This window comes from Schistosoma haematobium, chromosome 1 (assembly GCF_000699445.3).
Source record: "Schistosoma haematobium chromosome 1, whole genome shotgun sequence".
NCBI lineage: Eukaryota > Metazoa > Platyhelminthes > Trematoda > Strigeidida > Schistosomatidae > Schistosoma > Schistosoma haematobium.
This window is the reverse complement of record NC_067196.1, coordinates 36,085,511-36,111,986: the sequence shown is the minus strand read 5'-3', so window position 1 is coordinate 36,111,986 and position 26,476 is coordinate 36,085,511. Positions and strand designations below refer to the sequence as shown.

The 26,476-nt window shown below is 30.8% G+C and overlaps 1 protein-coding gene across 1 annotated transcript in view; it reads right to left on the bottom strand.

The window, feature by feature from the left end:
• The window catches only part of MS3_00010112 (uncharacterized protein), a 40,391-nt gene extending 14,514 nt beyond the window's left edge, over window positions 1-25,877 (bottom strand). The window contains exons 1-9 of the mRNA XM_051218454.1: window positions 25,693-25,877; window positions 21,826-21,980; window positions 19,038-19,103; window positions 15,834-16,019; window positions 12,754-13,191; window positions 12,337-12,651; window positions 6,134-6,217; window positions 2,960-3,386; window positions 1,655-2,089 (exon numbers count right to left, since the gene is read on the bottom strand). Of these exons, the coding sequence (XP_051073892.1) occupies window positions 1,655-2,089; window positions 2,960-3,386; window positions 6,134-6,217; window positions 12,337-12,651; window positions 12,754-13,191; window positions 15,834-16,019; window positions 19,038-19,103; window positions 21,826-21,837 (1,963 nt within the window). The 5' untranslated portion in view covers window positions 21,838-21,980; window positions 25,693-25,877. The remainder of the gene's footprint in view (window positions 1-1,654; window positions 2,090-2,959; window positions 3,387-6,133; window positions 6,218-12,336; window positions 12,652-12,753; window positions 13,192-15,833; window positions 16,020-19,037; window positions 19,104-21,825; window positions 21,981-25,692) is intronic.
• Window positions 25,878-26,476: the final 599 nt, after the last annotated feature.

Here is a 26,476-nt window from a genome sequence, read left to right as displayed (position 1 = left end):
ATCATGAATAAGGAAAGAAAGAACACAACATTAAGAACTATATATTCAACCGTAAAGTAAGGTATCTAAGAGTGAAAGAAATGTGTATTCGACGGGTGTCAGTAATTCATAATAATTAACAGAGTTTGTCATATAATTTTAAATCGACTAGACTATTTGAATTTTTTTGTCTTGAAACATTACTTTGTGATTTGAATTGTTTTAGTTTCAAATTAAAATCACAGACAATTTTATTAAGTCAACTTTAAGTAAATGTATGCTAGGATAAGTACTTTTACGAAAAGATATTCCGTTGCATACATTTCGACTAACTAGAGTTACATAGAAATTGAAGAATTAATCAGTGACAAGAATAATCCCTGTTAGAACACATTTAATTTAGATACATAGAAAAGGATGAATTATTTTTGAATCACCTAGAAATTTACATTTATTATTTATTTATTTATTTCAACACATACATAATGGTACAAAGAGGCACCAAATACATATGCGCCACACAAATCTCATTCGATATATGTGAGGGCTGTGATACTGCCCGGGTGCCCAAACCGAAGCAGGTGGTTTTCTTAGGGGGCCACTCCCCGAGCCTTCGACCTGAAGGTCTGATCTACAAGGCAGTGGAGCATCGTAAGGAGATGCAGTCCCATGGAAGCCGGTGACCAACAATTGGTTCATACGCCATTTGTCCCCGCAGGATACTGGAGCCCATGTGCACCATTGGTTTGGAATCCGGTTAAAGCGCCGGACATTCGCCTTTCGTCCTCTCATTTTCGTAAACAACACCCCCGCCACGAGAAGGAAGTGAGTAGGACTTCCCTGGCAGAGGCTATATACGCGTGGCCGTGTGAGAGCACTTCGAGAGGAAGAGCGGACTCTCTCCACTCTCGGCCGTACCAGGGCATTTGGGGGCAGAAATTTACATTTACAAAGATTTGTGTCTATAAAAAACGGTCAATACATTCAATGAATTACAGTCTCGATTGTAAAGCGCAACGATCATTCTATGATTTTGAGAATCCGTTTACAAGAGAAAAATTGTGTTAAGTAACAAACCTGGTAGTTAGGTATTAATTTTATTTCCTCGCGACTAACGAAATTTGTATCTCCTGATCGTTTATGCATTAAATGACTTCTTATTAGGTTTTTTGTGTTTAGTCCATTTTATAAATGTATTTTATTCTCAATAGTTGAGATCATGAGTCAATTGAAGCTAGATCACTATGGAAAACCTGGAAGCACTGGATGGCCGTTTTGTCCCATTGTGGGACTCCTCAGCAGTGCGCATGCATGACCCCGCCTCGCGAGATTTGAGCCCAGGACTTATCAGTTTCACGCCAGGCGCTTAACCACTAAACCACTAAGCCGGCATCTAACGGGAAGAAAAAACTCGTTTCACTTAACTAGTCTTCTGATAACAGTTTATTAGGTGATATTGGTCGATAATTCGGTTGGATTCACATATGAGGATATTCATGTCATCATCACTTCTGTCAAGTGATAATAAAAGTCTAAATTTCTCAGTCATCATTTTTGTTTATGGAATATGAAGCGCTAGCCCCTAATCCAAATATATTACATCAACAACAACAAAAATTAAAGGCATTTAACAGTATGACTCTGTTTGTTTGTTTTCAGACTAATGAAACCATACCTGAACAAGAAATCCCATCTGAATAACTAGCATTTTGGTCTGTTATTCCTTGACCTGACTGATTTGCAATATTTATATTGGTTGAAGATAAATTTGACATCGCATTAGTACAATCTGTAGTTAGAGATTTTTGCATTTTATTTACATTAGTTGAAGTATTTTTTGATGAGCCAAGAAGACATGATCCAATAGGAAATGGATGGACATTTCTACCATTTGTTAAATATTTCACAATACGATTAACCAATTCAGATCGTAGCACTAACAAATCTAAATCATTCATCGTAGAATTAACATCGACAGAAGCAGACTCATTGCATAATTCTGAAAATAAGCTTCCATAAATTGGATCAATTTGACAAAGATGAAACGTAAACAGATTGTTAAAGTAATTCGATCCATGAATTGATGGTAGCGAAGTACGATCAGAATCTGCTGTATAAGAAATACATAAGGCAAAAAAACGCAGTGATTTTTTTCTTTTTAAAATAAAAGATAAGTATAGTACTACAATATGTGTATATGAAAATTATCATGATTATGTGGACACAGATATCAGGCTTACAATCATGCTATGTAGTTAACGGGAGTTTCGCTTTATTTTTTTGGAGTTAGACAAAAGTAACTGGGAGCTTGATGTTTATTAAATCTAATCGGAAGTGATTGTCTGGTAGATTAGATTATTTATTATATACTTTAGAACTGGATAAAAACTCATTTTGAACATGGCGTACGTGATAGAAATTCCAAGTGAAAATTTATTATTATTGATAGTTCTATGGTTTACATGACTCTTATCATTAGCCTACAAAATGACCTTAACTGTTTTGATGTTTTACATATATGTGCTTATGCATAATATATCTGGATATTAGAGCAAAGCTTTAAGAGAATATAATTAGAAACAATATTTGATGTTAGGTGGTTGGAGGGAAGTAAACTCAAATCTGATTTATTTAAGCACTAGACAATATTTTGGTGGAGTTTTGTTCTCTGAGCTGGATGGTTTGGTCGTCCAAACCATCCAGCTCAGAGAACAAAACTCCACCAAAATCATCCACCTGAGCTACAAATCTTCTCCACCATCTCCACTAGACAATATTATTATTACTATTCCATAATCAATTCGTGAAAACTATAATGTTCATTGATATGTTCTCGTTTAATAAGAACTTTTAGTACTCTTCAGAGGCAAAAATTGTTGTTGTTTTATTTTTAGAAAAATAACAACAACCACGAGAATGATTAAATGAACAAAATAAAATCATGAATGACTAAATACAAAATACAGTGACAATAACTTACAATCATTCAGATTAGATTGATTACATCCAGTGTTACTTGGTGTATCCATTGTATGCTGCTGCCGTTGTTGACTGCCAACTTCTGATATCTGATTAGTCTTCATTAGATTGTTCCGACTTCGTTGATGTTGTAATGCTGATGAATGATGAATAAATCTAGTTAATCCATCAATTGGTATAATGAAAAATCGAAAAGCAGTTATCAATTCTGTAGATCTACAACTTAATTGATCAACATAAGCACGTAAGACAAGATTAATTAATAAATTTCCACCGAGTATACAAATTTTAATATAATCACCATCGGATATACGTCGTGTATAGCTTTGTGCTTCATTAGCCAAACGTGTGAAAATTGTACGCATTTCAATGAGTGAATTTACGTTAAATAAACGTAGATTTAATTCAGATAGTAGACTAAATACAATCTGCAAAATTGAACAAATAAAAAACATTTTAAAAACTTAATTAATATGAATATTAGTAGCATAGAGCAAGTGCGGAGATTGTTTAACTTGTAGTTCACTTTTAAACTAGATGACTAGTGAAAGTCTAGAAACATTCGGAAACTGTTTTTATCTTGATATAGGACACCTTAACAATTCATATGCACGAGCTTCCCATAAATCAAGCCCAAGATCTTCACCAGTTGACTGAAGGTTGAAATGTGAATACTCATATGCTTACACAGTAGTCTAAAAATCAAGTGTTTGCTGAGAGACCTGAAGATCCGGGCTTCGATCCCTGGATAGATCATAGATGTGTACTGTTCAGGAATCGTATACTAGGACGAAACGACCCTCTAGTTATTCTTGATTTTAAACAATTATCTTGATAAAGTCTGAGCATGATGTAAACTGTATTTACGCTACTATGTGAACTATGAATTAAACCTACAATATTAGTAGCGCATAATCGATTTAAAAATAAATGCCAATGTAAGATTATACTAATATGAAGAAAATAAGGTAAGGAAATATAAATAAATGAACAATAACAATCCCTAAAGGATATAGTTTCACTCAAGGAAAGTACCACGAAAGATTTATGTCAGTTATAACGGTTCATTTCATTATCTACGAGGTTTAGCTATAACCTGATGGTTCTAGAAAACATCAGGAGACATTATGCAGGTAGTCTATAAGTTTTCTTGATAAAACTACTAGTCTATGGTTGTAAGTAAATAAAAAATTATTCTGATTTTAAAATTTTCAAATACCAGTTTACAGGTCTTGTGATTTTTTATGCATTTATTGTACTAAGGTGATGAATATGAAAATCCATATCATATATCAGTGCTTTTCCCAACAAATACGAATAAATTATCAATAACTTGAGTGAAATCATCCAGGTCCCAAAGTAGAGGGTCAGATATATAAACGCAAGTATGGTGAAATATTTTACAACGAAATGTGTAAAAATATTGTTTGATTTTGAATAAACAATCATGTGTTTCGAAGTATATTATTAAAAGGTCCGAGGTGAAATTGACTAAAATTCTTTTTTTCTTCCCAAACAAGAGGATGACCACCAAATCAGTTTGAACGACACTGATGTTAATGAAGCTTACAGTTATATACATTGTTTTAAAAAGAATGTTCATAAGTCATATTTTAACACTGGTCTTCAACATTGAATTCTCTTGGTTAACTGACACTGAGAGTTCGTGTGAAGATGAGCTTTAATCTTCCTTCTCAGTCGTTTACGTACATGACAAGAGATGTAAAAGGTGATTGTTGATCAATGTTAATGATAAGAACTGATGAAATGATTGTGAATCAGTTATTGGTGTTGAGAATCTTGTCGGTGCAGCTGTTAACTGAGAGGTCACTTAATTTTTCAGCAATCGAATCGCGTTACGTCTTTGTTTATTCTTCCTACTGTGGAATAATTGTATTGAACTTAGAAAATTCGATCACATACGTATTTTATCTACTTGCAAAATATATAGTTGCTTATTCCTATATTACATAAATTATTGACAGATAGTTTCGGGTGATTATAAATTTCCGGACGATGTACGGATATATCAGTACTATTTTAGGAGTGTACTAAAAGGGAATATGGCAAGATATACTTCATTCGGAGTCGGTAACTGAACTTTAGTGCTTTTATACTCAGTATGTAGTTACTAATTGCATCAAACACAGGATAACTTTCAGACGTTCCTATAAATTTCACCGGTGATATTTGAATTTTTCAGTCTCATCAACAACCAAGCAGATGGAGGAAATTTTTTCACGAATTAGAGGCGATATGATATCCTGTGATTATCTTGTCCGGCACATCTCTATATAGCTTTCGTATTCTTGCCTGTATCTAGGTGACACACCATATAGATAAACAAAAGAACGAACCCAATAGTGGCGAACTTCTTGAAGAGGTTTGTGCTGATGAGACCCACGAATATTGTTTTCAGACGAATTGCAGATTCACATTATTGTTTACATGTATTGAATGCTTAATCTGTTGTCCACTTGAATTGGCTCTTTTGGTGGTTTATCGTATTTTCAACAGAAAAACGTATTAATAGAGTCATATTACGCTAGCAATATGAATCTTCCAATCTAAGGTGAATGCTGTTTTCTCAAACTGCTTGGTATTTCATGTATAGATAATATCTATCACATTGGTTCCACTATATGACGAATGTATCACATCAAAACTAACTAGATTTTTAGTTTCAATAAGACAGTATGGAAAATTAAAAATTGAACATCATCTTGAAAATAATAAATAGGTCGGTCGGTTTACGTTTAAACATAAAAATATGAATTATTAACCGCGTAGAGATTAACGTGCTCCACTTTCGAACATGTGTTTGCCTAAACCGAATTAAATGAATTGGAGTTTAAAGCGACAAAACCAACCGATGAATATTTTAACTATTAAGCCATCACAGAGAATTGACCCGGTTTCTACAGGCTAGGTTATGAACAAGTATCAAATCTATTACCTAGGTTCGTATTACGCCTAACAAAGAAAACTATATGGATGGAGGAGTCTGTTATTTTGACCAGATAAAGCATACATCATGTTATTCACACCAATGAGGAATGGTTTTAGCATTGTGTATAAATACAAAGATGTCAGCTTCATGAGAAAATAACTATGGTTGAAAAGTACTCGAAAGATAACAAAGCAGAGTTAAAAATAATGCATCAAACGATCTTACTTTTCCAGATTTTTCGAAACTACCAACAATAAATGTGACACTTGCTAGTTTTTCTAAATTTGACGGATTCATTTCCGTAGAAGTCTAAAAAAGAGCAACAAGAATATCAGATGAGAAAAATTCAACGAAAACTCATTTAAAAACGTAACATTCTTTTACAGATTTGTAGCACAGTAGCTCAAATGACTACTTATAAGATTATACATTTCGCAGTCTTATCATTCATCTATTTATTCCAATTTATTAATTTGTAAATACTTAATTTATTGGTATTTACACCACTAAACAGCTGAATTCAACACACTACTAATATTGTATAGTATGTATGATAAAAGCTACAAATTATATTTTGTTAAAATACTTACCAATCAAATTTCTTATGAGGTGTTTACTGAATCCCATAACAACAGAAATTACACGAAGCTATTACGCAAAACAGAAGTGTGAAATACTAGAAAATTTCTTTATGAACAAGGAAATCATTCAAAAGATAAGAACTTAACATATGTTCAGTAGTTTTTTGCTTATTTAATAATCGTCTTGTGACTAAATGAATGGTCAGACGACAAACACGTGTACTCTCCTTCAAGTCATGTTTTGGAAATTCCTGTCATATTGTCAGTCTTCTTATCATAACTCATTAGACAATTCAATTCTCTTTTAAATTACACTTGATTAGTGTTTTGGAAAGATAAGATACTAGAAAATCTGATACAGTTCACCATAACAATAATCTGAGATAAATATGTCCTGGATACAACTTATACTTCAGATGAAATTTTACGATTTCTCTATACGAAATTATTTATTCAAATGTTACTATCGAGTTCCAAAATGAATGACTAATTTAACCAGACAGTTATAAAACTGTAGAAATGGGGAAAAATATGCATCGATCCAAGCCACCACATCACACATAAGTACAAGGGAAATATAATGAGTAGAAATTAAAAAGGTAATGAACTATACTATGGGCTTTTTCAGAAAAATAAAATTTTAATAAGACTGATTAAAACGTACAGCAAAATGTTGAAATTCCGAAGTTTAACAAAAGATAAAAAATGAATACATCTGTACCCCTGAAACTGATTTCGAGACATATCATTTAAGGTAGTCAATCAAAACTAAGGTTATCTTTTTCAGTATGCATCATTTGTGTGTTCTTCTCAAGTCAATGGATAACGTGTTAACAAATACATTCTACAAAACAAAAGAATGTTATTTTGTCTTAATTGTATTCTGTCATTATGAGAAAAACAGTATCTTCAGATTGATCACAATTATATTTTAATAGTTGAATTCATGAGTCGATGTAAGCTAGACCATTAGGTTTTCAATGGTGGTCTAGTTTACATACTCATGAATTCAACTATAAAAATTACTACAATCTCCACAAAACCTATTCTGATCATGATCATAAATAATTTTAGAATAATTAATACAAGTGACTATATAACCTACTGTTGTCTGAATGCTTCCGTTACAATAGTCGTTATGTTCGAAAAAATTGATCCCAATAATAATTTTCCTGAACCTAAATTCATACTTAACGAGACAGCTAATTTTCGCTTATTTTATACATCCGTGTAGAGAAAATTTTGGATAGATATGTATCTAAATATCCAATCGATATTTATAAGAATATGAACCGATAAAAAGTTGAAGTTTCATTTCTTAAGAATTTAAAACTATAAAAACACTTCCATAATTTTACTCTTATTTACTTCTTCCCAGTTTATAGTGATTGTATAAATTATAATATCAAGTTATTTAAATGTTGTGATTAGATATAAGTATTCTATCTTTTGACGACTTTTATGAACAGTGTATAGTTTCTTGGCAGTTTAAATAAATTAGTGTAGGGTTGCAGAGAATGTTGAGTTTAGGTTGATATCATGAATGGATCAATGTTAGGCCACCATTAAAAACCGGGAAGCACTGGATGACCATACTAGATGGTGGTCTAATATAAATCCATTCATGATTTCAACCTAAATAAATTAGTATTGATTTGGAAGTCTTTTTTTATTAACCCTAAGAAAATTAATTACTTTTACCTTTGTTTTTCGAAGGTCCTTTAATATATGTATATCTACGAAATAAGGTATCATTACCAACATTTGATTTGATAATTTCGAATAAACTTGGATTAATTTTAATTTGGTTATTTATTCTCTGAAAAAGTGACTTACACTAAGTCACGAAACGCCAGAAAATCTAATTTTCTACTCCTCGGGATATTACAGATATATTATTTATCTACGAAGTAAAATTTTTTTATATAAAGAGTCATGTTTCTAGCTACATATACTACTAGCACATGGTGAATTAAACGGTATATTATCAAACAATTACGACAGACATAGAATCGCAGTTGGAAATGGAAGCCGATTGAAACTGTTGGTATAGAAACGCTTCAATGACATGAATGTTTTCTTAAATCATTGTAGTAACTTTATCTGAGCAAAAACAATTGCTTTAGTGAACATAATTTAGAGACAAAAAACGTGAGAATAATGAGATTTAGCAAACGTTCCCACTAATACCTATGGAGTTAGACGGATGTTAACTAGTAAATTGGATAATTCAGTGGCCGAACGACATCTTCTTCACCAAGAAAACGTAAACCTCAATCTTGTAAGCGCACAACTGTTACACCCAACATTACCTAATGACATTTTATATTATGAAAAATTGATTACAAATATCTCTTTAACATGAGATTTCATTGAAAAAAGAAGGGAGTTGAAGTATGAGGGTGAGAGAAAAGAAAGCATGTTATCGTATTGTTAGTATTTTCAATTGCCAACACGACTCAGTTATAAACAGATATAATAACAATGAAAGTAACAAAAGCAATGAAGACTATTACCAATCAAATTTACATATCGGGATTGATGATAATGATCGCTATAATAGATCATCAACATTGTAACCTTGAAATAAACAATTAATAGAAAGCTAGGATTCAATTATATACCTAATCTAGTAAAGCAACATAAAATTAAAGTCAAGGTCAAAAGGTTACTCTACCATCACAATATGAATTTAAAAGTAATTATCGAAGTAAAAAGAACAACAAAGTGCTCAATAGAAGGTAAAACTACCAGTATAATACTAACAATAATTGAATTGTAAAACTTGATGAATGAACTTTATATAACATGTATAAGTATATCAGATTAGAAAAATAATATGATTCCTACATACATGTTTTTATTTTAGATCCATGACGTAGATCACATTGTTAAAATGTAATTGTAAGTAGCAAGTACGCTGATTTTCATCCCTAAATACATCGGAATATTAAAAGTAACAATAATATAGTTTGCATCATAGACTAACCTTAGTTAGAACTATTTAAAAAGTTGTCCAACTAAGCTCGGTGTTAGTGATGTGGAATATAGTGTATTCAATATTTTTCACAAACTCCCCCTAATACCAGTACTAATAATACTTCAACAGATTTCTTTCCTGCACTAGACATTTGTATGAAAGCTGACGAGTGACTAGTTGTTTAAAATGTAGTACTGTGGATCCAGTCATATGCTTATAAAGTAAATAAGCTGAAGATTTATAAAAACAACAATAATTGCAATTGTACAAATATTTAGATTATGTAAGAAGTGGCTTAATGATTAAAGCATAGTGCCATCGTTTTCACTCATTTTAAAGCATATCATAGGTTAGGCTTCAAAGAGTACATATAAAATCATACTTGTTTAATGAGTTCTTTTTAAAATCTAATTTATATAGAAAACTGAAAGAGACATTTTTTCTACAGCCTATTTAATGAATTAATCGAAAATTGTTATGCTCATATATTTGGCAGTTAGTTATTATTTGGATCGATATTTCGTATTCAAATAGAAGCTGAATAAATAGTTATACTCATATTGATCGACGAATATAAAATAGATACTGAACTTGTGAAAACATATAATAATATGCCTTAATATTATCATATTATGATATCAGTCTCTGATACATAAAAGCTGTGAATAAATCCTTCAAGTAAATGCTAATTGAGTACTGCGTTAAAAATGAGTACTATTTAACTTTAATTTAGATAAGTGGCCAGCAATATCACTCGTCACAATAAGTGTTTCAAGAAATCTTGTACAACGAATTGCAATTAATGAGTCGTGGTTATTACTGCATGGTTTACACAGACTACATAATCATAAACATACCAGTCAACATCTAACGTAAACAAGTCATACTTAAATATCAAATATCTATTGTCCTTCAAATTAATATTTGGATGAATATGCCTACTTAAAAAGGTTTATTTAAAAACAACTTTTGACGAAACTAAACAATCATCAATTCAGCTATAACGTAGGACCAGGTTTATATATGCATCGGTTCAAGTTGCCATAAATCATTAGCACAACAAGATGGACACTTAATTAATAAAAGCGGTTATTTCAATGGTAGTAAATAAGAAAAGTCTGCATGTAAGGATATCATACCGGGAGAAAGATATCGGTTCGTAGAACGAAAGGTATAGAGTAATTTTAATCTCATAATTTAAGGTAAGACAGAGTTTATACACGTACGCCATTGTGATCGATTCTGAGCCATGTGACCCAGAGTCTCCAAACATGGGTTACGATAAGTCTTATTTTAAGCAAAGAAATATGGCCTGTTGTTAAGAAATAATCTTATTAAGCCGAAAAACATAGAAAATGATATATATCCATTTGAAGCCTTAACTCAACATGATTTGTACAACATTTCTTTTAAAAATTAACATACTTAGTTGATTGAATCCTGATTAAAATAAACCATAATATCTTAATATAAGGAAAATTATATGAAGATATTATGGTTTCTGTTTCTGTTAAGCAAGATTCAATCGACTAAGTATGTTAACTTTTAAAGGAAATGTTGTACAAATCATGTTGAGTTAAGGCTTCAAATGGATATATATCATTTTCTAAGTTTTTTTAGAAAATGAAAGACGCGGTAGACGCCCAACTTTGAGATTAACAAACTGGATTCAGTAAGGATTGGTTGTGCACAGACCAAATCGCGACACTACGGATCATTTTCGAACAATCAGTTGAGTGGAATTCGTCACTATACATCAACTTCATTGATTATGAGGTGTTTGACAATGTAGACAGGAGAACATTATGGAAAATTCTTCGACACTATGGAGTTCCTGAGAAGATTGTCAATATTATCCGGAACTCATACGACGGACTACAGTGCAAAGTCGGGCATGGAGGACAGCTAACGGATGCATTCCAAGTAAGGACCGGAGTCAGTCAAGGTTGTTTACTCTCTCCCTTCCTCTTTCTTCTAGTGGTTGACTGGATTATAAAGACCTCGACATCTGAGAGAAAAACACGGAATACAATGGACAGCTCAAAACCAATAAGACGATTTGGACTTCGCACATGACGTAGCTCTCCTATCCCATACACACGAACAAATGCAGATGAAGACAACTAGTGTAGCAGCAGCCTCTGCATCAGTAGGCCCCAACGTACACAAAGGAAAAAGCAAGATCCTCAAATACAACACGGAGAACATCAACCAAATCACACTTGGTGGAGAAACTCTGGAAGATATGGGATCCTGAAGGGAAACGGAGAGGCGGAAGGGCGAAAAACACTATGTCGGGAAGTGAGAGCAGATATGAAAAAGGATGATTAACAACTGGAAAGAGCTAGAAGGAATTGCCCAGGACAAAGTTGGATAGAGAGTGCTGGTGGGTGGCCTGTAGATCATAATCCTTATTCTTCAAACTGCTTTATAACCCTCATTTAGCCCTATTAAGTAGGTAGACACTCTCAAGGTCACGTTAGCGTCCCTCAAAGGTCGTCCATCAATTATAGTCTCACCATTTTCAACTACAACTTAGTAATTGAGTGTGATATAGATGCTGCAAAAACGAAATGAAGGTCAATGTCTTAATAGTAACTTAGGTGAACGCATGTCCTAGCAGTTCGGTACTTTATGGTGTCAGTTTTTGATGAAAAATATTTTAAAAATTAATTGAAACATTCGAAGATCTTATTACATCCAAGTGTTTGCGGAATAAATCAAAAACAAATTTCTTTGAAAGAAAGTTTGGATCTTGCGACTTACACCTAACTCATAAAAAAGCTTTTGAAAAGTTAAAAATGAAACGAAAAGTTTATATTAGGCATACTAATTCGAAAAACTTCTACACTATTTCAAACACTTACACCAAGAGAATTTGCTGATGCTTCTAAAGATTTATTTTCACTAGTTGAGAAATCTGTACTACAATTGGTTGGTGTTTTCTCATGAATTTTCTTTTCATCATAAGCAATATTCCCATCGGAAATTCCTCTATCGCCTAATATATACGAACGATTAGTTTCTGGAGTAGAACAAAGTGTAGGGTTTATTGCTTGAGAGAAATCTCCCGAAGAATTATGTAAAGCGGAATAATCAAAAACTGTATCTTGTCCACGAGATAAAGATAAACAAGAAGGATCTAATCCACCATCAGTTGGAGAGTGATCATCTGACGATTCCTTAATGAATAAATAAAACAGAACGAATAGTTTAGTAAATAGATCAAAAAGTTAGGGAAATTGAGGAAAACAAACAATAAAAAAATATTTACAACTACTTACACTTTCCATAGTAATATTTTCTACACGTTGATTAACCGTTTCAGATTCCTGGTTGTAGTTAGATTTATTGGGTCTATGCATTCCAAAAATATGCTTTGAATTAGATCGTCGTCGAATATGCGCAAATCGTTTGGCGAAACGGCCACCAGCTAAACTCATCATATGACCACCACCTCGTTGAAGGAGTGAAGAATCAGTGGGATGCAAAGGTCCAGAATCAGTAAATGTTGTCGTAGGTGAACCTGGTAGTGCGGAAAATCTCTCTAAAGGTAATAAATCGGACTTTCCAGAAGATTTCCCGAATGGGTTTTGAAAGCTTACCGATTTACCAACTGAAGCTAGCATAGATCGTAGATGTACAGTATCCGGTGATGTATCAGTTTCACTTTGGGCAAGTAACTCTCTTTGTAGGCGTTTCAACAATTTCGCTCCAGCATCCTAAAAATGACGCAACAAAAACAGATAAATTATTTCGCCATCTACAATGAGAGTTTAAAGTATATATATATATATATATATATATAGTAGCATGTCTGCAGGTAAATACTCTATAGTTCAAAACAAACTAAATCCAAGTGAGAGTAGAAGTTGCATATATAAAATACATACAATTGTCCAACAAGATAAACACATTTATTTACGATAAATTAATTGAGTAGGTAAATAATGATTAAAACTGTGAGAAGTCGAGTATCTGGACTAGTAGAATGTATATCAGTACAATTTATAATAAATAAATGCTGACATAATCTTTGAACTCGTCAATCATATGTTTTACTTTTTTTGAAGATGAGTGAAATGATAAAATTATGATAACTTCCATTAAGATAAGTTTATATTGTTGTTGCTATTAATAATAATGGTATTATTATTAGAGTTACGTGAATACGTTTTCAAGTGATACTGACCTAATATTTTTAAATAAAGATTTTGCATTAATTTAATAACATTTATATCAATTTCATACAAACTACGTAACATGTAAATCAAATGTGTCAAATATAATTACTTTGGCAAAATGAAACAAATTGTGGTGGTCACAAATAATACACACGTGAACAGATAATGCACTATGCAGACAAATAAAAAATATTTTCACTGGACAGCCGTTTTGTCCTAATATGAGACTCTTCAGCAACATATTACTAGGAATTATAAAATTTACTTAAACTAAACTAATTGAGTTCAATGAGCAAATAATATGTTGACAGTGGTTAGTTAACTTATTTTGTATTATTATACAGTAAGTGGAACATAGAAAATATGAACCACATATACAACCTTCAATATTATTTAATTAATGATATGATTTTGAATAACAGACACTCAACACATAGACAACAGAGAAGACTATTTATGCGATATTGGATTTTTAAAAAAATGTCAAGAACGACAGTCATAGCAGAATATAATGAATACAAAGTATTTTGCAATTCATATTGTTTTCATCCTAATTAAGATTTAGGAAAAGAACCAATTGTATTATATTGCCTAGATTCGAAATGACATATTTTAAAAGGACAAGATAATCTTAGTTAGAAAGGATAATTTGCAACAAAACAGAATGAATACATTTAAAACATAAATACCAATAGTGACTGATATTGCGTGTTTTAAACAGTTTACTGTTACCTTGTAGATCGAAGTAAAAAATTAGACAATTCATGATAGCAATGAAAGTATTCGTAAACCGAAGATATGTAACGTGAGTGAAATGATGCATAACTTTCTATACATCTAATCAACCTACGTCGTAATAAATTTACAAGTTCGAGAATTTATTTATGTTCGTCATAATTTGAAGCTAACTAATGGTAACTGATCATCCATCAAATGATGAGTACCTATCATGTAAGTACTATACCTAACGTCATCTAGGTTAAATAATTGCATTAACTAGCAGAATTGAATAGAGAGTTTGTAAAAGTATCTTGTGATGAAATACATTGAATACACGGCAAAACTGCCTCACTCTGTTTAAAATTATTTATTCCCTAAAAGCATAACCCTTAGAGTATTTTAATTTTAGCTTTATAAGTTTAAGTGTAATGTGACATTTAAAAAATACCAATATCTCACCCGAAAAGTTGAAAATTCTTTCTATAACGAAAACAGAAGTGAGTTATGTACTTCATAGGGCGACATTACTATAGGGTTCGTGTATATTTATTACAAGCATATATTCTGGAGGTCCTTCGGTCAAAGGAATAAGTAAGATGAGTTTTGTTGGGACCAACAACTGTTTCTGTCTTTGGTGAGAGTTTGAACCCTATGATGAGCATCAATTTCCTAAAGATTGAGGACATATCTTGGTGACGAGTGACAACTAGGATGTAACCTAGGTTCCAAGGTTTACTGGGGATCATATATTACGTATAACACAACAACCTTAATATTGACACGTCAATACACATTTATAACGTCTTTACATGAAGTAACTACTTTGTAAAATTAGAGTTCCTAACAAAATCTGCTGTTGAAAATCCATGTTATTAGAGGACTAAATTTATTAAGTGTAAATGATGCTATAAAACTTTTAATTGGAGAACACAATGAAAATAAATCATTAAGAAATTTGCAGAAAAGATAACGGAGTAAAATAGCAGAAGCCCAGTCGCTCAAGATTTTAATTACAAAATACTGTGAATGCACAAAGAGAAGTAAAATCTACTTCTTTGTCTTAATAAAACTGTGAATATCTTCAAAAATCTAGTGAATATTAACTTACAAATGAAGGATAATTTAAAGAGAGAACAGTAAAGAAAGACGATAATCTCTTGTCCTGTGGGAATCAGTGGATATCTATTAAGTAGTGTAAACTCATTATGCTCACTACAAGATGCAAAACCCAAGGTTTAATACTGTATAATGTTGTGGACGAGCCCTAGTGAGAAAAATTCAACCTAGAATGAAACAAATATCTAAACAGTTGAAGGGCTTTATTCATTCTTCATTTGATGTCAATTTATGATAAAAATGAACTTTAAAATTTACAAATAAGCCATCATAAAACTATATCACTAAACAAATTAGTAGAGTTTATATAAATTTAAAACAACGAAAAACTTTAGTTAACTTACGGCACTCAATGTATCATCAGAGCTACCGGCTGTAGCGAAAAAAGGTCGAAGTGTTGGTCGTGGTGTACTCTGAATCGAGACTAAATTATAACTTTCCGCATCTGAATCCTCTTCGATATCACTAGCTGTCGCTATACGATCAATTTCATCCCATAATTTCGATGTTGTAGCCACATCTAAATCAACCTATTAAGTTAGGATAACGTGGTTGTTTTTGCGAAGAATAGAAAAGAAAGAGATGTAGACATGAATGAAGAAAAATAAACATGAGAATGTTATTTTTTTAAGAAAAAACGAATGATTGAACAGAAAATAACATCCATTTAGCTCTATAGGTTTACACTTAGAGTATATTCGGAAGTTTAGATTTTAATTCATTTATGAAAACAGTTATTTACAATTTAAGTAAGAAAATATTGTTGTCACTTTCCTATAAATGTAATAAATAGAAAAAGTTCAGTTATGATTATTTAGACTAACATATTTAGCATAAACTAGTAAGGGAAAAATTAGAAATGATAACATTACATAAAGCGAAGATTATAATACAGAAAAGTGAATTACTATTCTAAGTAAATGAAATGTGAACTAAACAAATAGAAATTACCGTAATTATAAAATGGATCATTTTTCATTTTAATTTCATTACATAGAAATAGGTATACATAACTTTAAAAATTGATCTTATGGCAAGTTTTGCATAATAGAAGTATTCTTTTTTCGGTCAAGGACAAATTATTCTATCATGTATAAAACGAATGTTACCAGAAAACTCGGTAAAAATAAACAAAGTACTGTTTACAAACACTCTGTTACCTTTATGACATTCAAAGACAAAGATGAGTGAAACAAGAGGTGTTTCTTACTTTATTTATCGAAAACATAAGATGATTTTAATTTTCTTTCTAAGTAATAAGGTCAGAAATATTTGCGATTACAAAAGATCCTAATGTGAAAACAAAACGAACCAAACTGTATTTTGTAAACACCTTCATCCCAAGATCGGCTACGTATTCTTATCCAATTTTATTAGCAAGACTTTAAACAAAAAACTAATGAATATTTACCAACTACAGTAACCAACGGTGACATGACTAAGGATCATTCGCAATGGTCGAGTGCATTTATTTATCTTTCCTTACTTCTTGAATTCCAAAAACTTCTTACACTTTTTTGTTCACTTAATATTTTCTACGACTACTACTGATAGTGTTACTACTTTTACTACTCTGGGATTTATCGGGATAACTTTAACTCGCTATGCTGATATGGTGTAGCAACACTTGAGCAGTCCCATACATCAGGTTCTACGTTGCATATTACTGAAAGACTGGACTACCAAGGTAATCAGAAAACTGTTCCAAATGAAAAGACTAACAATAGATTCACTGACTTGATTGAGGACAATCGATGTCGTTTAACAGTGTTACAGTAAAATTTGTAACAATATCACAGGATTACTTCTGATTAAAATTATACACAGAACTGTGATGCTAAGTTTTTTTAACAATCCACAAGGAATTCCACACAAGAGGTCAAAATTTATAGTTGAATAGTTATCCATATTTGGTGAGCTTTTACATCTAAAGTGAAAACTTCCGCCATACTGAGAAAACTATACAAAACACATGAACGATTGATTTGCATAAAACAAGTTGAGTTTTCCTAACATCAAGATTAGGTTGATTACATCTACACTCTTAGCCAAATCCTTAAAAATCTTCATATGTAGTGCAGATGAATAATTATGATAATTTTTGACATTATGGTTACTACCAGTTGTTCGAATTTGTGATTTAAAATAATCATCATAGAGGACTGGTATTCCAGAAGTTCAAAATCTTCAAGATCTTTTAGATCACATTACATAAAGTGACAGCATACAACAGCCTAACTTCGACGTTTGAAAACAGCAGTATGACGAGGTGGATTTGTACAATCCTTACATTCTTTTGTTAATGATATTCAGAGGACAGAACTGGTAGAGGAGACTACAGAGACATTTAAACCTTAAGTACCTAGTTGATACTGTCTGTTTATTTGATGATAAATTGATTAATTCGCAGTTAGCTAGTTGACTATTAGCATAAATTAGCATCGGAAACACAATGCATCATGAAAATTTGAATTACTTCAACAAAAAATGTCAACACTCTGTTTTACAAGCCCACAAAAATAGAAACGTCCATATATCTTCACAGCTGTGTGATAGTAGAAATGTAACAGACTAAGTTAATCTATGTATAATAAAATGCAAAGCGACCTATAACATTCGGTGTCGTCATGACGTTAGTCTGATCACAAAAGATAGAGAATACAAAGCTACAGAGTGAACAGTTTGGAAATCAAACATCTCTGAGAACAGTGTTCCAGTCTTGTTTCGTGTTTCTTACTTTATTGTCGTTCACAAATTAATGTCAGTTCCTGTTTTTAAATCTTCCGATGCAATTGACATAACTATTAAAAAATCAAATGGTGAAGCTCTATATGATGTTATATTGTTTCACAGTTTAACTTTTTCGTGTATACAATATGTCCCGAGTAGATAAATATAATTCCTGAGACTGAAGTACAAAATTAGGAAAGAATAAACCACAATGAAATGTTTCCAAAATATATGCACACATACTATAAGAATTTTATAAAGTGATTGTGGAAACCTAAATAAATAATGTTAGACGGAAATAAACTTATAATAAATGACGTAGATAGGTTGTAGAAAATCTAGCTTGGGATATGTACATACACAATTAAATACGCGATAGAATAAAGTAGGTCTAATGATCGATTAAACTTTGTACAGTATATGATTATATAAGAATTCTGGTATTCCTAAACACACATACATACATACATACATACAGACTAAAGGATTGTTTCGTTTACTGTTAGTAAACTTAAGACTAACATATTCGCTTACGGATAAAAAAGTAATTATCATTCGTTTCTTTTAAGTTAGAACTGCCCAAAGGAAAGAATGTTGATTTATAAAATGTGATTCTTGCTCTCATATTGCCTAATTTCAATGAATGAATAAGTAAACGCATATATATTGAAAATATCTACGGTCAATTAAACAACGGAATGAAATACATAAAGGTTATCATTAAAAATGTAATTGGTTATTCGTAAATAAATAAATAAATAAATAGAGATGGATTAATGAGATTAAGACAATGCTTATTATAATATTTTATAACTCACCTCATTAGGATCACTAATTTTTAATTTTTTCAGTAAACCAATTAATTTTTGCTTAATTTGCTTTTGCTAGAAAAAATTTCAATGAAACATTTAAAACAGGAAATGAAGTGAAAATTTTAAAATGCATATTTGATGCATGTTTTCATAAGATTTAATATAATCACCTTATGTGTACATGTAAAATTTAGTCATAGTACATGTTTGAAGATTTATCATTACCGAATTTCCACATTTCTATCAGTAATTGTAATTCCTTAAAGACATTAAAAATTACCCGTAAATATAGAAATTACACTTTATTACTGACAGTTGTTAAATTTAACCATTCACGAGATAGTCAAATATGATGTAAGATAAATGTAAAGTGTTTTTCTTAAAACTCCTTATAAGTATACGTTTATGAGTGGTAAACATAAACCTATGTTCAATATAGGAATCCCTTTTTAATATCTAGTATTTATAATTTTGTTAATTAGCAATAGTATCAACAGATCCACATTTGTTGGTGGAAATGTAAAAAATAAAAATATGAACCTGTGAATGCTCGATTTAATGACTCAGTATTTACTTATCCTGAGGTTTGGTTCAATTTCAAATGAATTTTCTCTGCTGCTTAATCAGTAATTAAGATGGAACAGTTTTATAATGGCCGATTCATATCAAAAACCATAGTAGGGTTATATCAATCATCATAAATCACTATTACAACGTTAATTATTTTAAACTAACCAAATAAGCATATTTTCCCGATGGAATTATCTAATATTTTGTTAGATAAGAATTTAATTAAACAGTAACACATTCATCAATAAGGTTAACGTCTAAGATGAGAAAATTGACATTTTAGATAAACAATAAAACAAACACGGTTTGGATATGTAACAATAGCACAATTCCCAGTAAAATATACGGAAAACTTTAATAGAATAGTCATAAGTGTAATTTTAAGAATAATTAAATTGGAATATGATCATTATTCATAGGTAATAGTTTTAGCTATAAAGAGCAGTGTATATCTTTTCTAGCTCGAATACTTTTAAAAAAGAAAATTTAAAACCCTTTTAATATAATAGTGAAGAAACATTGATGTAAAAAAAAACAGATAATTTACAATGTTTTTGTCAATGTACACCCCAAAGTAAATTTTACAACAATTTTATGTATGGATCATAGAATAATATGAATTTGTATAATAGAATTTTACTATATGGAATAAGATTTAAGAATTTGTCCCTTTATTCAGAAACTAAGTATTTAAATTAATGAATCATAGCGTGTAAGCACATTGATGGAAAATGATTACTTTATTTCTTACTTTTAAAAAAAATAAGGCGTTATCATATTTGCTCTGTTAGCTACACGAGAACACATGTATATAGCCTTTGTTTTAGTTAACTTGGTCACAAAAATATACAATAGTAAACAGTTAAATATTAGATAAGTTAATTGACTCAAATATATTGTTAAGATTTTACTTACATTTACACACTTTTAAGAAGAGAAATGTAGATTAAGAAAAAAAATGATATTTTGATTTCTTTCTTTTACTGATACACTACAAATGTTTGGTATGCAAAAGATAGTCAAAAAATGGCTTGATAACCAATATATTACCGTATAAACAAAAAACAAAGAAACCTTTGTGATGTTTCCAAGTGAATTTACAAACTTTTTTAAGAAACCAGTTAAGATTTACTTATAAATAATCATACTGGAATATTCTGAAGATTTATTCATACTCGATATGAGTTCTGTAAGCTATGATGTGATGCTGTTGAGATACGACTTATCAACTAATTGGTGGTCGTAAAAGACATTCTCACTAATATCATAACGTCAGAAACGGTGAGGTTGTGAACTTTCATCGATTGTCGGGTGCATTACCCATGACCTGTTCCCAGCATCCAGATAATGTCTCGGCTAACGTGGAAGTAAACTGAATGTTAAAAACTGTTGGATCAAGATACGTGATGTTTAATTTCTCGTGGAAAGCTGATATTACGCTCGTTTATTTAAGACGAACGGGGGAAATTCCAAAATGCATACAATTCCCCCACACTAACACCAGATACCCAGACAACATAAATAATCTCTCCTACGTTGAACTAACTCAGATCAAGAATGTATTATCAGCCTTACTAACAACCATATATTAAAACAATTAACAAGGCTAGGAAAATATACAAGATACACAAAACTGTCTGTCCACGTTCCCTAACCAAACATAGTTTATAAAGTTTATGAAGTCAATTACCAGTGTTTTGAGTAGTATCAGGAGAAACAGACAACTGCGTTAATATCCACAAGATAGGTTTAATATATTGTTTAAATAGCATCATATAGATATAGATCACAATGATCCAAATGGATCTATTTTTCATTATCTTCACAATCTGAAGCTATTTTATACTACTCCCCAATTCATTTTTAACTATATTCTTAATGCTTAATCTTTACTAGTGCTGACTTTTATATTGTGAAATTTAATTTGCAGTGTTGGAGTTGTGTAAAAATTAATTAATTAATTAATATTTGTATCAGGTTGTATGTCTTTTTATGGCCGACTGAATATTCGTAAAACAATTCAGATACTAAAATACAGTTAAATAAATTAAGTTCAAAATCAACAGCTAACAACAAAAAAGAATAGAATGTGATTTGGTCACAATTTTATACAATAACCTAAACTTAAATACTAGAAACAATTGTTTGAATTGTATATTGTACTAAAACAGTAAACAGATAATAATTAAAAATATAAATCACATATATATAAATAGGTACTTACACCAACAGACATAGCTTTAACAAGCTTTTTTTGACGACTATGTCCAACTATTTCACACTCAGCTATCTGATCGTCATCACTTTCTTCAACATGATCTGAATCCTCTTGTTCACTATAAACATCTGGTATAGGATAATCTTCATCTTCATCTACAACTATAAACAGAAATGTCAGTAAAATTTAAAATAACCAGAAGAAAAGCCCATCAATTTATCTAGTAATAAAATTAAAGCCCTGTTTATATATTGAAAATTTGATTGACAATAATATTTATTTCGTGGTTTGTGAAAAGTTTTTATTACAGGATAAAGTTAGCTGGTGAATGAGAAGCACTAGTCGGTTATTTTAATCCCGATTTGAGACAATGTGTTCTTGTAATCATCAACGACAAGTTAAGAAATGGATTTTCCATGGTTTTTTGTAGAAAACAGTAGTTAGTGAATTCGAACATGCCCCCAGATAGACGGTTAGTTATCCACCAGAAAGATGAATAATAATTGAGCTACATTTAGAGTTCATTGAAGTTGCAGTGTGGACTATTTTACTCCGAGTAAGCGCGTTAGTTAATGCTTGAGTACTGATTACGAGACGCAATGGAGCTGATATTGTGTGAGATCATAGGTATAGACTGGCAAGGGTCCCCGATTTAGAACGAAACAACTATTGAGTGGCTTCTCGTTTTCCTTTGGTTCTTCAGTTGAAGTCAGTTTGTAACGAGATTTTTATTCTAATGATAAATAATTTTGCCCGCCTATATGTTATGTGCTAACATAAGTGAAATTAAATGGAAATGTTTTTATAAGAAACAAACGATACCTTGACAGCGTCAATTTATTTATTAATTAGACTACATACCATAGGAAACACCGAATAAAAGATATTCTGAACAATGAATAATTGTTCCCTCCTACAAATATATAGAATGTTTAAGTATCTATATGCAGTGGTTGTAGGGACATTAAGACAGTCAGCATCTATTTGTGGACTAATACTATACATATATTTATGTTCCTCTTACTATAAGTTCCTAATTGGCTACTGTTATATGATTTACTAATCTCAAGTTATTCTTAATCTATTAGTCACAGTTCCTTATAATCACAGGCTTGATCTTGTATAAATGTTACTTCTCTTTTATGGTGTGATGTGGTCTGATTTTACTTGTATATAAACCAATTATATTTGAAATATATGATTCATATCGCGGAGGCTGAAATTGGTGTTCTAGACTTAACAGGCAGGACTAGGCGAAAAAAGGACCGAGCAGAAACCTAGGCCGCTCGTACGGATGTATACGTCATTATTCGTGATATCGTATAGTCAAGGTCATAACAGTGTGAAAAATGAAACTACACTTTTTTATTGTAAATAAGTGGTCATGTATTCAGGTCGCAATGTTAATCATTTTGCTTAGAAATTACAATTAACAAACAAATTCAAAATCATTTCTAAGCATAAATCTATAAGGATAAAATTTTGCTTTCCTTTGCAGTTGACCGATATGGTAGGAATGTTAGAACAACTGTTGTGTAAAATAAGGTACTAGGCATTAACTTTGAAATAATTCCCATCATGGATAGACTTCATCTGGAGAAAAATCGAAAATAACGGAGCGCCGGAAAGCTGTGACATGACATGCTTACACACAACGTAATAACCAAAAAATAAACATGACTAGTTGAAATAAGTGGTTAGAAGATACGAGCTTGTACGTCACTCACTCTCCAATGAATTATGATCTGACTGTTACGTCTCATTCTCTCCCATAATTATATTAAGAAAATTTCTTGAGGATTGATCGGTTACGGTGAAGCAACAAAAGTGGTCAGGAAAGTTAGCATTTTTAAGACCACTGACAAACCACTACATTGAAAAATTTTTATTCATCAAACCTGTCTTTGTATTAAAGACTCTGAGTATTATACACCCATTTAACAATTGAGCACAGAACAATGGAATTGATAAAAGAATAATTATGTTGGATGGTTGCGAAAAAATCTTCAGTAAGAAAGTCGTGTATTGGATATATGGAATATTTTGATCACCAATGTCAATAAAGCATACTACTATATATGCTTTAGTAAAATGTTTGTTCAGCTGAGTTAAATTAACTTTGAAATGCATTATTTTTCTTTCATCAAATTATCACTTCCACATAAGAATCATTTTATTTGAAGGAATAGAAATGGATAAATTTCTAATTATTTAAAGACAAAAATCTTCGTTTAACTATTAATTGTTTTTTTTTTATCCTCCCAAAACTATTATAACTTAAATATCATGACATATTTTTGAACCGATGTTTAAATACTGCCACTTAACTGATGTGCGCAAATAATATTCCAAATATTAGTGTATACAATAATTCACTGATAATATGTAAATATTTCAGATTTAAAAAAGCTGGATTAGGTTAGTTTAAGTCTTTCTTTTTCCGGAAAAAAAGATTAGTTGGTAATAGGATATGTAGAAAGTAACGAAAAAGGTTGTTAATGTATGAGAAGTATTAGAAGAATCAAATGTATATGATGCAAAAATTCCTACAATTAAATAAGGTTAACAGTTGAAAGGAATAGATGAAAATTTATGACATAGTTATTCAATTAATTAGTACAGACCTTACGAAGGATCATATATACATTCTAGTGTGATACAAAACAATAAAGTAGGATGAAGACGGTTCAGTAACGAATATTCATCAAGTGGATAATTATATTTACTAACTCTTCTATAAATGTTTTACCGTTTATCAGTTTTAATACTATTGAACAACTTATACTCTATACTTCAAAAAATGTTCATTTGTAAAACTTAGTTGAGTGACAATACAACATCACTTTACCTTATTATAGCCACGAATGCTTAAAAAATTAACCATAATTATCACTGTACATTTCAAGTTAATGACATCATAGAAAAAAAATTTTCCTCATTGAATCAGATCCATTTTATTCAATGACACAAATGGTTTCTTCCATTGTTTTAAAGGTAAAAAAGTTTAAAACTTCAGTAATATAACTAACGAACAACTTGATTTGTTCCAATAAGACAATATTGAAATTCGATCTCAAATCTCAACGTGTATTGATAATTGCCTTACGATATTTGGAAATGATTTAGAAAAGGCAAGAATTTATGCATTTATAGATCCTATTTATCCCAAATAATAAAGCTTATTGCTGTAATTGAAATAGTAGACCAATTTGTTTGAGTATTCCGTGATAGCGCGTATTTATTAAAACAAACAGTAAATTTCACAGCAAAAAGAGAAGGCTAATATTAAAATGTAGAACATGTACTTTCCTATTAAGGACTTATGATATACCTATTTAAAAGAAAAACACATCACTTGTGGGAATTTCTATATAGTGAATGTGATGTCGATTAGCAATAAATTTAGTCGGTCATTTAATGAAAACAAAGTCTAACTAAGGTGTTGTTGTTTTTCAAGTGTCAAGTTCCAAATAGGATGATTACAATGTAACACGCTAAAAATACAATATCGTAGTATAATCAATGAAATAAACCACAGGTTTCTTCAAGGAACTATCTAACTCAGCACAAACATTCATGAAAATGCATGTAAATTCAGTCGTCGAATCGTCAGTCTAAGATCTTGGTAACACCACAAAAAACAGGTGAGCAAAAATTAAAATCCCTAAATCATATGTTTAATGAAGGATAGAAAAAACACTGAAAAATAAAAAGTAAAGTGGGGTAGAAATATAAAGGATAAGGAAGAAATAATAATACGGTAGGGATAAGAGATATCTTCGTATTTATGAAAACCAACGAATCGATATTAATAATTGTAGAATATAAACCATAATACTAATAGCAATAATAATAATTAAAAACCCTACTAACCTTTACGCTTTCCGTTTAATAAATCTTTTTCAATAGGTAAACTTGATAAGTATAAAACTTCGATTCTACCAATTGGATGAGTGGAACACTTTGGATCGGTATATAAATCTAAAAATCGATTCTCGATACGACGTTGTAAAACCTAATTTTTTTCAAAAAAGAAAAAGAAAATATACTGCAACACAGAAATCTTTCTTTTCAAGGAACTTTCAAGATAACTTCCATAATATATTTTTTTTAAATTAACAAGTATTTAAACAGAGAGAGAAGATTTACAAAACTATAGTACGTTTTCGGCAAATTAATACACTTTGTTGCCGACATTATATATATATATATATATATATATATATATATATATATATATATATAAACATTAAAATTACATCAAATGAAAGCATAATGAATATAAATTAAAGCCAAATAAATGTAAGTCATCATAGAGGTGTACACATATTAATAAAGTTATAAAAGGCTACTATCATACATTAAATGACAAAAAAAACTGACTAAATTACGATAAAATCTAATCATTTTACTTTCAACTAAAAACATTTTTGAGTAATAAATGTTTAGTTTAATGGAGAAAAAAGATGTCAGATGAGTAGAAATAATGAAATAATAACCATCCTAAATATAGTATATTCATTCCATTTTTACTAAAAATCAACAATTCGGTGCAAATACATATACTGTGACTCAGAAACTTAAACATTTAACTACACGTCTCAGTTCAACTAAGTCGTTTGGATAATATGACAATATCAGTGGGTGTCACGCCCAC